This window comes from Spermophilus citellus, assembly GCF_964194105.1.
Source record: "Spermophilus citellus genome assembly, chromosome: 14".
In the NCBI taxonomy this organism is placed as follows: Eukaryota; Metazoa; Chordata; class Mammalia; order Rodentia; family Sciuridae; genus Spermophilus; species Spermophilus citellus.
The window spans coordinates 60,681,413-60,696,245 of NC_138194.1; the positions used below are offsets into that span (position 1 = coordinate 60,681,413).

Genomic DNA, 14,833 nt, shown 5'->3' on the forward strand with positions numbered 1-14,833 from the left:
GACAGATGGAGAGAGAACTCTGTTCAGGTTTACTTTGGAGACTCTCTTTATTGCCTGTTGAACAGAAACAGATGCATTACAAAGTAAGAGCATCCAGATTTTATGGGAGGTTATGAAACTACGAATAGTTGTCCATGCAGGGCTTTCTGCAGTACCTAAAGTCTGTTCCAATTCACTTGTCTATACCTCCAGCTGAGGTTATTATCTTTTACAAAGAGACTTTTATAAGGGAAGTAATATTATAAGGCAGGTCACCTAGAAAAAATTGAATTAATTTAATTTGTATAGAGGAGAAATATATATAGTAATTAAAATGCCAATAATTGGCTTCTCCCCCTCTTATTCATCTCATCAATTGATTTATGTATTGATGATGACATAATAACCAGAGGGTCACCTTAAAAGATCTGGTGAATGAGGTTTAAGCCATATCTTTGTGCAACCAGCCATATGACCTTGGGCAAATAATTTAACTGCCTAGGACCTAATTTTTCTCATCCCTTAACAGAAGAATTTTGACCATCTGAACGTCAAAGGCCTTGCAGCTATAGTTTGTTATAATTTCATAATTCATAAAGCTTATTTCTATTTGAAGTAGGATGTACAATATTCAAGGAATCATAAATCTCAGGTGATATGTTGAAAAGTGAAGGACAACTTTCACTGAAAAAGTAGGATGGTGAACTTGACAGGCCTCAGTTACTTTCGAGCTGGTTTTGGGTTGTCTGTATTCTTGCTTGGCCCTACATGCAAGCTGATCAGTCATCTCCCCAAGCAGAATTCCATTTCCTGACTTTGAAGAAGATTCTTCCCCTTTCCACTCCTTAAATGTCTTCCTCTGCACAATGAGGATGAAAACAGTACCAACTTTATAGGGTTGTTTTGAGATTCAAATATGTTAATCCATAAAAGGGATTTAGGATTGAGTAAGTGCTCAATGGATGTTAGCTTTTATTATTATGGGAAGCTATTTTTAGTCTAACTCTTTTTCTATTTCCCTCATTCACCTCTTCCCACAGACAAAAGAGTGACTCAGTGAATTTGGGAAGAGCATTGGACACACATGGCTTTATGGCTCCTCTCCCCCCACTCTCAAGTTAGCAGTCACCTCAGCAGGAAAGCCTATGAATTAAAGTTCAATTCAGAAGAGGGCTAGTAAAGAATCTGAGAAGAATCAGGGCAGCTCTATGCTTCTCCTTCTGAGTCCTGTCTTATTTCTCAATTTGTTTAGAATCCAGAAGAGATATAGAGAAACAGAGGATGTGTAGTGTATTGGCTTGCTTAAGCCACAGAGTAGAAGTTCATGAGCTTACTGTCAAAGCAGGGGAGGTGAGAGTTTTACCTCTGAAGGACTTTGTCATAGGTGGATCTTCACAGCTTCACAAGGAGGAGAATGTAGGCATCCTGGAGACAGAATCTCTGAAAGACAGGCAAAGTGGAAGGAACCAAGCCAAAGGACTCATTTTGTCCAAATTCACCACTAGTGAGGTTGTTATGGGAAGTCATTCATCAGCTCACTGGGGAGGAAGGAGGACCAGAAGCTGTAAGTGTAGTTCCTCCTCAGTTATTCTTTGGAAAAGTAATTTTCCTTGCTCTGTAGAAATGCAACCAAAATGGATACTTGTTTCCTCCCTCTCCTTTTAACTCCCCCCAAGTGCATGCTGAACACATTTGTAACAGACCCTGAGTTCATTTAGTGCCTTGAAGTAAAAAAGAAAGAAAAGCCAACTTCCATATAGTAATCCAGAATAAAGTTAATTAAACTAATGATGATACCGTGATAAAAATCAAACAGGGCCGAGTTCTGTTTCCCCAGATGTGAAGACTGAACACCCAAGAAACGCTGAGGTGTAGGAAGCAAGTTTTATTTGAAGGATAGAACAGAGATAGACTTCTTCTCAGAGAAGGGGCCCCAAAGCTGGATATCCAAAGTGGGGGGGTGTCTTGTCCCTTTTATACATTGGTAATTCCTTTGTTCTCATGTTCTCCTCCCCTAATCTTGCCTCTCTCCTCTCCCCATCTGGCTATGTGACAAATCACTCAAAAGATGGGCCAAGAGTGAACCAAGCAGGAAGGTAGCAGCCCAGGAAGCATTAATTAACAACTCTACCACTCCTTGCAGGGTGAAACAATCCCTGGGGCAGGTTACCTTAGCAACAGGTTGGAGGAGGAAGGGGAAGGGCTTTGAAAATGTCAGCATTTGATTTCCTTTCCTTTCTAACCAGCCCCCCCCCCATCTTGCTGATCAGATTCAATTATTCATTTTCTACATTGACTGCCTTTTGCCCCCCCCCCCCAACCTGCTTCAATGATTATAAAAGTGACTAATAAAGAAAACTCTCCATCCCTTTCTTCATAGGACCTACTCACAAAATTCCACTCCCTTTCAATCTGAGTTTTTCTTCTATGACCCTTTGTACTCCCTGCAAATGAATCTGCTTTTTACTTTACCAAGAATTTTGAGCTCCCTCAATTCCCTTCTTTCAATCCCTTTGTCTTCATTGGTCAACTTCTTTTCTTTCTCTCTGGCTCCCTCATGGTCTCTCTAAGGTGCTCTTTCCATAGCTTTTGTTCATTCTTTCCTGCCCTCCATTTTATTGTACATCCTTTTCAAAGGTCAATAATGTACTTAAGTTAGCCAAATCTTATGGCATTTTCTCTCTGCTGAATAAAAATCACATAAAATTCATGACGGTATACTTCAAAGAGTTTTGACAAACATACAAACATCAATAATATATAGAATATTTCCTATAATCCAGTGATTTCCTCATGTTCCCTTCTAGTGGATTTTTACTTCTCATAAGCAACTAATACTGACTTTTATCTCTACAAGTAAGTTTTACCTGTTGTAGAACTAAATGAATGGAATCATACAGTATATAAAAATTCTTTTGTGTTTGTCTTATTTTGTTTAGTGCATATATATATATATATTTTAATTTTTTTGTCTTCTTTTGTTTAGTGCATATATATATATATATATATATATATATATATATGAGAGAGAGAGAGAGAGAGAGAGAGAGAGAGAGAGAGAAATAGAAAAGAGAGAGAGAAATAAAAATAGGAGAGGAGAGAGAGAGAGAGAGAGAGAGAGAGAGAGAGAGAGAGAGAGAGATATCTTATGATGCTTTTATCAATAGCTCATTTTTTTTTGTTTATCCTAAATGGCATTTTATTGCATGAATGAGCTGTAAAGAATTATATTTTTCTTCTGTTTATGCACATTTGGGTTGTTTTCAGTGTGGGGTTATTATGAATTAAGCTATCAAACATTCTTGTGCAAGTCTTTTTGTGGAGTTAGGTTACTTCCATTTCAATTCCTAAGAGTGAAATTATAGAATCAAAAGGTAAAAGTGTAGGTATTATGTAACTTGTGAAAGATTTACCAAGTTTTAACAAAGTGTATGCCTTTTTACATTCTAATCAGGGTTTTTAAAAATTGTATCCATTCTGGTATGTGTGAAGAAAAGTCTCATCATAGTTTCAGTTTGCATTTTCCTGATGGCTACCAACTTAAGCACCTTTTAATGATCTTATTCACTCTTTATATATCTTCTTTTGTGAAATATTTTTGTCATTAAAAATATCTTGTTGTTTCTTACAATTGAACTGTAAGGATTGTTTAATGCATTTGGGATACAAGTGCAATGACAAGTTCATGTACTGCAGATATTTTCTTCCAGTCTGCAGTTTATCTTTTAATTTTCTTAATGGTAACTTTTGATGGACTGAAGTTTTTAACTTTGATGATGGCAATTTATAAATATTTTTTCTTTTATGATTAGAGCTTTTGGAGAGTCTTTTAAAAGAAACTTTTCCTGGCCAGACACAGTTGAAAATTATAATTATAACTCAGACACAGCGGCATAACCTGTAATCCCAATGGCTTACGACCCTGAGACATGAGTTCAAAGCCAGCCTCAGCAAAGACAAGGTGCTAAGCAACTCAGTGAGACCCTGTCTCTAAATGTAATACAAAAGAGGGCTGGGGATGTGGTTTAGTGGTCCAGTGCCCCTGAGTTCTAACCCCAGTATCCCCCAACCACCCAAAAAAGAAATCTTTTCCTATCCCAAAGTTTTCTATCTTTTGTTTTTCAATGATTGTAGTTTTTTTTTTCTTTTTTTTTTTATTGATTATTTATCGCATTACATAGCTCATGATATATCATCTTTCATACATTAGACTCAAATTGTGCTTTGAACTCCCATTTTCACCCCAAATACAGATTGCAGAATCACATCTGTTACATATTTGCATTTTTACATAATGCCATATTAGTGACTGTTGTATTCTGCTACCTTTCCTATCCCCTACTATCCCCCCTCCCCTCCCCTCCCCTCCCATCTTCCCTCTCTACCTCCCCTGCTGTTGTTCAATTCTCTCCCTTTTTTTTTTCCCTCCCCCTTGCCCCTCATAACCTCTTATAATTTTATGTATCCTTGAAGGTCTCCTACCATTTCCATATGCTTTCCCTTCTCTCTCCGTTTCTCTCCCCCCATTCGTCTTTGTTTACTGTAGTCTTTTCCTCATGCTCTTTCTTCCTGTTCTGTTCTTAGTTTTTCTCTTTATATCAAAGCAGACATTTGGCATTTGTTTTTTAGGGCTTGGCTAGCTTCGCTTAGCATAATCTGCTCTAATGCCATCCATTTCCCCGCAAATTCTATGATTTTGTCATTTCTTAGTGCTGCATAATACTCCATTGTGTATAGATGCCACATTTTTTTTCAAAGAAAGAAAACTACAGACCAATATCTCTAATGAACTTGGATGCAAAAATTCTCAATAAAATTCTGGCGAATCGAATACAAAAACATATCAGAAAACTTGTGCACCATGATCAAGTAGGATTCATTCCTGGGATGCAAGGATGGTTCAATATACGGAAATCAATAAATGCTATTCACCACATCAATAGACTTAAAGACAAGAACCACATGATCATCTCGATGGATGCAGAAAAAGCATTTGACAAAGTACAGCATCCCTTTATGTTCAAAACACTAGAAAAACTAGGGATAACAGGAACTTACCTCAACATTGTAAAAGCTGTATATGCTAAACCCCAGGCTAGCATCATCCTAAACGGAGAAAAACTGAAGGCATTTCCTCTAAAATCTGGAACAAGACAGGGATGCCCTCTATCACCACTTCTATTCAATTTAGTTCTCGAAGTACTAGCCAGAGCAATTAGACAGACAAAAGAAATTAAAGGCATAAAAATAGGAAAAGAAGAAATTAAACTATCGCTATTTGCGGATGACATGATAATATACTTAACAGACCCAAAAGAGTCTACAAAGAAGCTGCTAGAGTTAATAAATGAATTCAGCAAAGTGGCAGGGTATAAAATCAACACGCATAAATCAAAGGCATTCCTGTATATCAGCAACAAAACCTCGGAAATGGAAATAAGGAAAACCACTCCATTCACAATATCCTCAAAGAAAATAAGATACTTGGGAATCAACCTAACAAAAGAGGTGAAAGATTTATACAATGAAAACTACAGAACCATAAAGAGAGAGATAGAAGAAGATCTCAGAAGATGGAAAAATGTACCCTGTTCATGGATAGGCAGAACTAACATCGTCAAAATGGCAATATTACCCAAACTTCTCTACAGATTTAATGCGATGCCAATCAAAATCCCAATGGCATTTCTTGTAGAAATAGACAAAGCAATCATGAAATTCATATGGAAAAACAAAAGACCCAGAATAGCAAAAGCAATTCTAAGCAGGAAGTGTGAATCTGGAGGCATAGCGATACCAGAGGTCAAACTGTACTACAAAGCAATAGTAACAAAAACAGCATGGTACTGGTACCAAAACAGGTGGGTAGACCAATGGTACAGAATAGAAGACACAGAGACTAATCCACAAAGTTACAACTATCTTATATTTGATAAAGGGGCTAAAAGCATGCAATGGAGGAAGGATAGCATTTTCAACAAATGGTGCTGGGAAAATTGGAAATCCATATGCAACAAAATGAAATTGAATCCCTTTCTCTCGCCATCCACAAAAATTAACTCAAAATGGATCAGGGAGCTAGGTATCAAATCAGAGACACTGCGTCTGATAGAAGAAAAAGTTGGCTACGATCTACAAATTGTGGGGTCAGGCTCCAAATTCCTCAATAGGACACCCATAGCCCAAGAGTTAACAACAAGAATAAACAAATGGGACTTAATTAAACTAAAAAGTTTTTTCTCAGCAAGAGAAACAATAAAAGAGGTAAATAGAGAGCCTACATCCTGGGAACAAATCTTTACCCCCCACAATGATTGTAGTTTTAATTTTCATTTGGATCTATCATTCATCTTGAATTAATGTTTGTATATGTATGGTGGAAGGGGGTGGTCAAAGTTTATCCAGTTTCTAGAACATTTTGTTCAAAAACTCCCTCTTAATTGGATTGCTTTGACACCTTTGTCAAAAACCTATTGATCATCTATGGATCATTTGGACTTTATTTTGTTCTGTTGATTTATTTTTCTGTCTCAGTCCATTTGGGATGCTCTAACATACCATAAACTGGGTAGCTTATATACAACAGATTTTTTTCCTTATAATTCTAGAAGCTGGCAGATTTGATATCTGAGAGGACACAATTTCTGGTTCAGAGAACAGTGCCTTCTCCTTGTGTCCTCAAATAGTAGAAGGGGAAAGGCCACTCTCTGGGGCCTTTTATATAAAGCTGTGATCCCATTTATGAAAGTTCCACCCTAATGACCTAACGGTCCCACCTTCTAATGATCTCCCAGTGGTGATGGGTCTCTAACATATGAATTTGGGTGGGTGGCGGGGGACACAAATAATGAATCCATTACACTATCATTTTTTTTTTTTTCCAGGACTGAACTACCTTGGTTACTGTAGCTGCCTTGTAAGATTTGAAACTGGATTATAGGAATGCCTCCATACCTCCCCCTCCCCTTTCCTCTTTCTTTTCTTTCCTTCCTTCTTTTTAATTTTGTTTCTTTAGTACTAGTTCTTGCTATTCTGGGTCCTTTGAATTTCCATATAAATATTAAAATTGATTTGTCAATTTTAATATAAAAGAAACCCATTGAGATTTTTATTTGGATCTCTTACTGAATCTACAGATCTATTAATGGAAAAATTGACATGTTAGCAGTATTTTTTTCTTTCTACACTTGAATAAGAATGGATCTCTACTTTTGTTTAGAATCTCTTTAAATTTTCTGAGTTATAATTTATAGTTTTCAACATAAAGGTCCCTCATGTCTTTTGTTAAATGTTTTCTTACCTATTCTATAGAGAGTTTTAAAAATTATGTTTCTACAGATGAAATTCCTTAAACTATACTTTCCGATTGTGGCTACAAGGTAGAGATAGAATAGATCTTTAGAATATTGACGTTATAATTTCTCTCTCTGCTTTCAGTTTTAGCCTTTAGTTTGTTAATTTCAATTATATCTCTTTGACATTTAAACTCAACATTTAAATTCTTGACCATCCCTTTGATTTTTAAGTACTCTTCTCCCACACCTTTAGAGACTACTAGTTGATCTGAGTCTTTTTCTATTTCTCTACTCATGACTTCTCTGTGTGCCTTTAAGTTTTAATTGTCAGGTATTCATTTTTCTGAGGACTCCTCCTGTTGGCTTCCCCCACTCTCTTTCCCCGCCTCCATTTTCTTCTTTTTTCTCCTGTCACTCACATGGTTTCCACCATTGTGTGAATGGAGTCCCCTCTCAGTTGCTCTCACTGGTGTGATCCCTTCCCTAACCTCTAGTCTCACATTTTCAACTGCCTAAGAATAATAAGAGAAATAATTCTGACTTTGAGACCAGAGATGATACCCGTGTGGAGAATCAGATTCTAAGCCCCTGTTCCCCTGGGGCACCTGAAAAGCGCTGAGGAAAGAGCAAAATGACTCTTCCACAGAGGAGGGGGTCGAAAGCTGGTGCCCCAGGGAGTGAGGGAGTCCTTTTATAGATTTCAGATTTCCTTTGTTCTTATGCCCCCTCTTCTCATTCTGCTCTCATAACCCAAAACATGGAATGATCCAAACGCAGGAACAAGCCACCCAGGGGTACAGGCAGAAAGGGAGCCACCCAGGGGCTACTCATTAACAACTCCTTGTAAGGAGGAATAATTCCCTGGAGGCAGGTAAACTTGGCAACAGGTTGGAGGAGGGGGAAGTCTCTGGAGGTATTAGCATTTAATTTCCTTTTGAATCAGCCCCCATCTTCCTCACCCAGTCATTCACTACCTACACGGACTGTCCTTTTGTCCACTGGCCTCAACTTCAGGGTTATACTGATTATTATATTTAATACACAATTCATGCTTAGTGGTAACAATTCCCTTCTGTTTCCTTATTCATAACCTTTTTATAGCTTAGCATTCCCTCTTGTTGTTTTCCTCTTTTACTAGTTCTATTTTTCAGAATAAAATAAAAATGTTAGTTCTTCCAAAAAAACTTGTGATATACCTCAAGTGCAATATCTGCCATAGTAGACTCACAGTTCCTTCATATTCATTTCCCTATCATCTTCCTTTCTTTTAAAAAAAAAATTTTTAGTACCTAGTGGTATTTTTCTTCTGAGTCACATCTCTGGTTCTTTTTATTTTTTATTTTGAGACAAGGTCTCACTAAGTTGCTTAGAGCCTCATTAAGTTGCTGAGGTTGGCTTTGAAATGGGGATCATGGGGGATCCTCTGCCTCAGCCTCCAGAGCCTCTGGGATTCAGGTATACACCACTGCACCTGGCTATCCAATACATTTTTTTATCTTCACTTTCTGGTTTTAATGTCTTTTTCTAAACTGTGGTATCCGAAAGAGCAAAATTTGTGGTTGATTCATCTTTGTGTATTCCAGAGCAAAAAATTAATAATGCTTGGTACTGGATATGTCTTTACTATTTATCTATATCTATTTGTACCTATATCTCTATCTATCCATCCACATGTATATGCATGTCTTTCTTTGTCCTCTAGCTTCCTTTTTGATAGTTAATGTATAAGTATAAAGATTGAAAATAAAATTTTACTTTTAAAAAATCTATATATTTATTATATAACATACTTATAACAGCCATCTGATTATAAAGAAATCCTTTTTTTAATATTTATTTTTTAGTTGTAGTTGGATACAATGCCCTTATTTATTTATTTTTATGTGGTGCTGAGGATCGAACCCAGGGCATCACCTGTGTTAGGCGAGTGCTCTACTGCTGAGCCACAACCCAATCCCCTAAAAAGAAATCTTTAAAAATTAAATTTCAGCAAAGACTTTTTTGCTAAAATGACTTACAGTAGATGTGAACACTTGACTAAAGTGAACCTCAGATGAGGTACGTAAAATAAGTGACACATGGCTTCTGATGGGTTGTGCCTGTACTGTGGATTCTCTTATTATGAATTTCATTCATATGCCTTTTTTTTTTTTAAGATTAAAAAGCCTTACACATCTGAGTTTAAATTGCAATAAGCTAGTCAGCATTCCCACAGAACTTTGTCTCCTTAAGAATCTTCGTGAACTTCAACTTAACTACAATGAACTCAGTTGCATACCTGAAGAGATTAAGTTCTTGAAGAAGCTCCGGAAGTTTCTTCTGGTCAGGAACTACATTGAGGTTTTGCCAGAGGTAAGCAAAGCATGGAACCTTGTGTTTTTGTTTTGTTTAAGTGAGTAGTATATGTTTAATCTATAACCATCTATATAGAATAAAGCACAGGTTCATTTGAAATATGTGCTGGATGTCTTCCATTTTTCCTCTTTATCTGTCATCAATTCTTTACAACCTGCTCTGTGCCTGGGCAGTTTATTAGTTATAAGCATCTAACAAAGGAGTTAGAGCTCCTTTGTCCTCTGGCTTCTTCTTGGATATAATCAATGATATCCGTTAGCTCAGAATGAAAGGGCATGAGGAGAGAGAACCAGAAGCAATTACTATGGCACCTTCTCTGGCAGGGTGAGCTAGGTTTAAGGAGCCACTTTTCTAAGGTTTGAGGAACCTTAGCTTCCTTAAAACTAGTCTTTTATAAATAGTGCCTTTACTAAACTTTCCTCAGATTTCCCAGTTCAAGAGTTCTATTCTACCAGGAACATGTCAATACATTTACCTTCCTTCCTTATGCAAATTAGAAATAATTTGACAAGGAATGCATGTTGTACAGCAAATCAAGGAACAAAAAATTAGCACATTAGAGCAGTTTATGCTAAGTGAAGCTTGCCAATCCCTAAAAAACAAATGCCAAATGTCATCTTTGATATAAGGAGAGCAACTAAGAACAGAGCAGGGAGGAAGAGCATGAGAAGAAGATTAACATTAAACAGGAATGAGAGGTGGGAGGGAAAGGGAGAGAGAAGGGAAATTGCATGAAAATGGAAGGAGACCCTCATCATTATACAAAATTGCATATAAGAGGAAGTGAGGGGAAAGTGGGAAAAAAAAACAAGGGAGAGAAATGTATTACAGTAGATGGGGTAGAAAGAGAAGATGGGAAGGGAGGGGAGGGGAGGGGAGGAGGAATAGTAGAGGATAGGAAGGGCAGCAGAATACAACAGACACTAGTATGGCAGTATGTAAAAACGTGGATGTGTAACCGATGTGATTCTGCAATCTATATATGGGGGAAAATTGGGAGTTCATAACCCACTTGAATCAAATGTATGAAATATGATATGTCAAGAGCTTTGAAATGTTTTGAACAACCAATAAAAAAAATAAAGGACTGTGGGTGTAGTTTGATGGCAAAGCACCTCTGATTCAGTCCTCAGTACCACAGGAAAAAAAAATTAAAATAAAAAGAGTAATAACTTGCAATTTGATTCTAAAAAATATTAGCAGATTGATTAGGCATGTATATAAGTGAAAACTCCCTACCATTTCACTTTTCTTTTATAAGAATAATACTTTTAAAATTTTTATCTATACTATAATCTGTGATGACATGGTGGTAGGCTATAACTGAGTACATTTCAAAAATTTTATTCTAAAAATTCCAATTTCTGTAAACACATAAAATAAATGTTAAAATTATAAAATAAATCTATTAAAACAAATTTTTATTTGAGGGAAATCTATAAAAGCTGCAGTGCATCATCATATGAAACAATTTTTTTAGTGTTCACAACAGCTCTGTGACATCACACTTCTTATTATCACCATTAGAATAAGGAACAAGAACAGTTGTAACTTGACACAATATTGAAAGAGAAAAGGGGGGGATGCCCATATCTGTCTGATTTAAACATATGTTCATCAAAGTTGACCTTACTCTTATTGCAATTTTATAAATCCCAAGAAGTATAAGTTTTTAAAATTAAAATTATAATCAGTCCTATCATGAACTTTCATCTAAATAATGCCTTGGGCAATTTAATTCTTTGGACATTTAATATGATTCAATCTATCATTTTTATTTTTTGCTTGCATTATAAGTGATAAGGCATTATAAAAACTCTTTGTTTTGATAAATAGCAAATTATGAATCTTTTCTTCTACATTGTAAATTACATTTACACTTCTTGTGGCTTTAGAAGTAAGGCAGATAGATCATAAGGTAACAATGGCAGCAGAATTTGAAAGCTCCCAAAAAGAATTTCAGAATTCATAAACAAAGATAGATAATTAGGAACTAAAATAAGAGTGGTCAACATAAGGTCTAATCCATCTTTCCCCAAACCATTCTCCAAGGGTATGAGTCTTGTGTATTCTTTTGAGAACATGTGTTTTCAAAGATGCTATCATGGACTGAATGTTTGTGCCCCTCCAAAATTCATATGTTGAAACCCTAACTTACAATGTAATGATACTAGCAAGTGGGGACTTTGGAAAGTGATTAGGTCATGAGGGTGGACCCTCATAAATGGGATTATTGCCCTTATAAAAGAGGCCTCAGAGGGCTCTAAAGCTCTCTTTCTACCCTGTGAGGATCTGAGAAGTTAGCAGTTTGCAACCCAGAAGAGGATATGCTGGAGTCCTGATCTTGGACTTGCAGTCTCCAAAAAATGTGATAAATAAATTTTTGTTGTTCATAAATTTCCCAGGCTCTGGTACTCTGTTTTAACAGCCCAACTTAGATAGGTATATCACCCCTTCTTGAAGATTTAGAAAATGTATTAGTATGTTAAAAGTCTTGCGAAGTCCTATAGTAAAGCTGCTTAACTTTGTTAACAGAGAATTTCCTGAATTTAACTTAGATTTCTTACTTGATAGCAATATCCCATGGAATCTGCTTTTGTAAAATAGGACAAATGACAATTTTTTAAAAATTTATTTTTAAAATTTTTTTTAAATTTTATTATTTATTTTTTAGTTATTGGCGGACACAACATCTTTGTTTGTATGTGGTACTGAGGATCGAACCCGGGCCGCAAGCATGCCAGGCGAGCGCGCTACCAATTGAGCCACATCCCCAGCCCCAAAAATTTAAAGATGTAATTCATATGTTTTCATTCATCATAATTAATACTATGAATACTATCCTTTAACTCAGTGATTAGTATATAGTTGACATATTCAGTGATTAGTATATAATTGACATTAAATATATGGTTACGTTTTTCTTCCTAGCATCCATCTATGCTTATTCTCATAATGGTATCAGCATTTAGCTTTGTGAAATTCCCCCTTCTCCAATCACTTTGTGACGTTTCCTTAGTGGTGACCTTTCCCACTGGTCAGGTCAGGTCAGGTCCAGCATATCAGAATATCCCATCCCACTAGACGTAGTGACTTAGTGAATGATAGGCATTTGACTTAAGCTAGATCAATGAGAAGGAACTTTGCTGGACTCATGGGAAACGAATGCATTCTTTGTGTTGTGATTGGTAAATTGGGAGAATGCAAGCCCAGATCTATTAGTTTCTATCTTGTCATTCTTTAGGAGACTCTGACTTCAATGTGCTGTCACAAAAGAAAGAGACAATGGCACTACTGAACACCTAGAACCAGCTGTAGACAATATCAATATTTAAAAATTTTTCTGTTACCTCAATTTACCCATTTGTTTGTTTGGGTTGGGTTTCTATTAACTTGCAATCTAAAGAATCCCAAGAAAGTAATACACATGACATGCATAAGAGACATTTCATAATCTGAATTCTTCTTTCCTCAGTCCTTTTTGCTTACTATCTTTTGGACCAACTACATGTCTTATGGTTATCTCCTAGGGATTCTTGTCTCTTAATTGAACATTCTTTATTGCAAACATATCAAACAATCTCAGCTTAAACTTTATTTCTTCTGGAAAGCCTTGTCTGATCTCATAATACCAAATGCCCTATAATTTTCTCTCATATTTCTGTATCTTTAACGCTTCAGAACACTTGCCATTCACACAGTACAACTTTGTCATCACTCATTTGTGAGTTTTTAATTCTTGATTAAGAAATTTTGGAGAATGTAAATATGTAAAGATAAAACCAAGTCAAGAACAAAAAATATCAAGAGGGATCAATAGCAGCAGTCATGAACAGCAAGAACAAAAAATGGAAAAGAAACTTAACAGCCATAGAGTTAGCACTATCAAGTGTTTCAAGTGGCTGGAAAGCCCTTATATTTTAACTTGTAGATACTGAGGACATATTGAGAGTTGGAAAGTCTTTTAAGCTAACACAATAATGAGAGTATCATGGCAATGGAAGGTTTTGTGGGACTTAAGGAGAGGACTTTGTGTGTAATAGATGGTATATTTCCCTTCAAGGACCTGTTACTCAGCTGTAGGAGTGGGGACAGCAGACAGGCTTAGTTAGCTATTCAGTTGCAGGAAACCTCCTTTCTTCTCCAAGCTCATTCTCTTCCTGGAACCTCCCAAATTCCATGATTGATGGCTTTTTCTGCCTGATAGAGAACAGTTTAGATGGCAATACCCACTAGAGCTCCCGACCCAGTTGAGTGAAGTCTATTGGGTCTGTAGCCCACCTTGACTTTTCCATTTGCCAATTCTACTTATTGACCCTGCTTTTTATAGGGTTAGGTCCTTAAAAACCATCTAGTACTCCAAATTCCATCTCAACATCTGCTTTCAGGGAATGAAACCTGTGATAAGATCAAAGAGATAGACAGTTGTCACAACTAAAGAGACATATACCATTCTCCAGGGAGAGGTTGGTCATTAAAATAAGAGTGACTGTTCAGAACTCTCTCGACAAGTGGTTGAAATCATTTAGTGTATCATGCCCATATTTTTCTTTTTTTTAAAGAGAGAGAGAGAGAGAGAGAGAGAGAGAGAGAGAGAGAGAAAGAAAGAGAATTTTTTAAATATTTATTTTTAGTTTTCGGTGGATACAACATCTTTATTTTATTTTTATGTGGTGCTGAGGATCAAACCCAGTGTCCCACTCATGCCAGGTGAGCACGCTACTGCTTGAGCCACATTCCCAGCCCATATTTTTCAATTAATAAAAAAGCTTTTGATGTTTCTAGTTAAAAATAATCCTACTTATCCTTTGCTTATTACTAGAAATGCTAAAACTAAGATGTACCATAACAACCAGGTGGTTACTATGGCAACGCAGTCACACTGGGTGTAAAGATACAGCAACAGATTTTATTTCCTTTGTAAGGAAAGTTTTTGTATGCACAGTGCTAACCAAAAGGAATATGCATAATACATTTTGGGGGCATTATCAACAGAAACAACATTCCAGAATTGTTTTGTTTCTCAGATTCTTTCTGTTTTAATAATAAGTACAGACTATTGAGTGCTCATAACATATTAGGCCCTTTCATAAACACTCAAGTTAGCAACTTACTTAATCTATGAACAGCTACTTGAAGTAAGGATTTTTATTAGCATTTTCATTTTACAGATGGAGAAAGTCATACTTATAAAATTTCCCAAA

The 14,833-nt window shown here is 36.3% G+C and overlaps 1 protein-coding gene across 1 annotated transcript in view; it reads left to right on the top strand.

The window, feature by feature from the left end:
* The window catches only part of LRRC69 (leucine rich repeat containing 69), a 135,221-nt gene that overhangs the window by 25,322 nt on the left and 95,066 nt on the right, over window positions 1-14,833 (top strand). Inside the window, exon 4 of the mRNA XM_081266853.1 lies at window positions 9,431-9,626. Within this exon, the coding sequence (XP_081122979.1) occupies window positions 9,431-9,626 (196 nt within the window). The remainder of the gene's footprint in view (window positions 1-9,430; window positions 9,627-14,833) is intronic.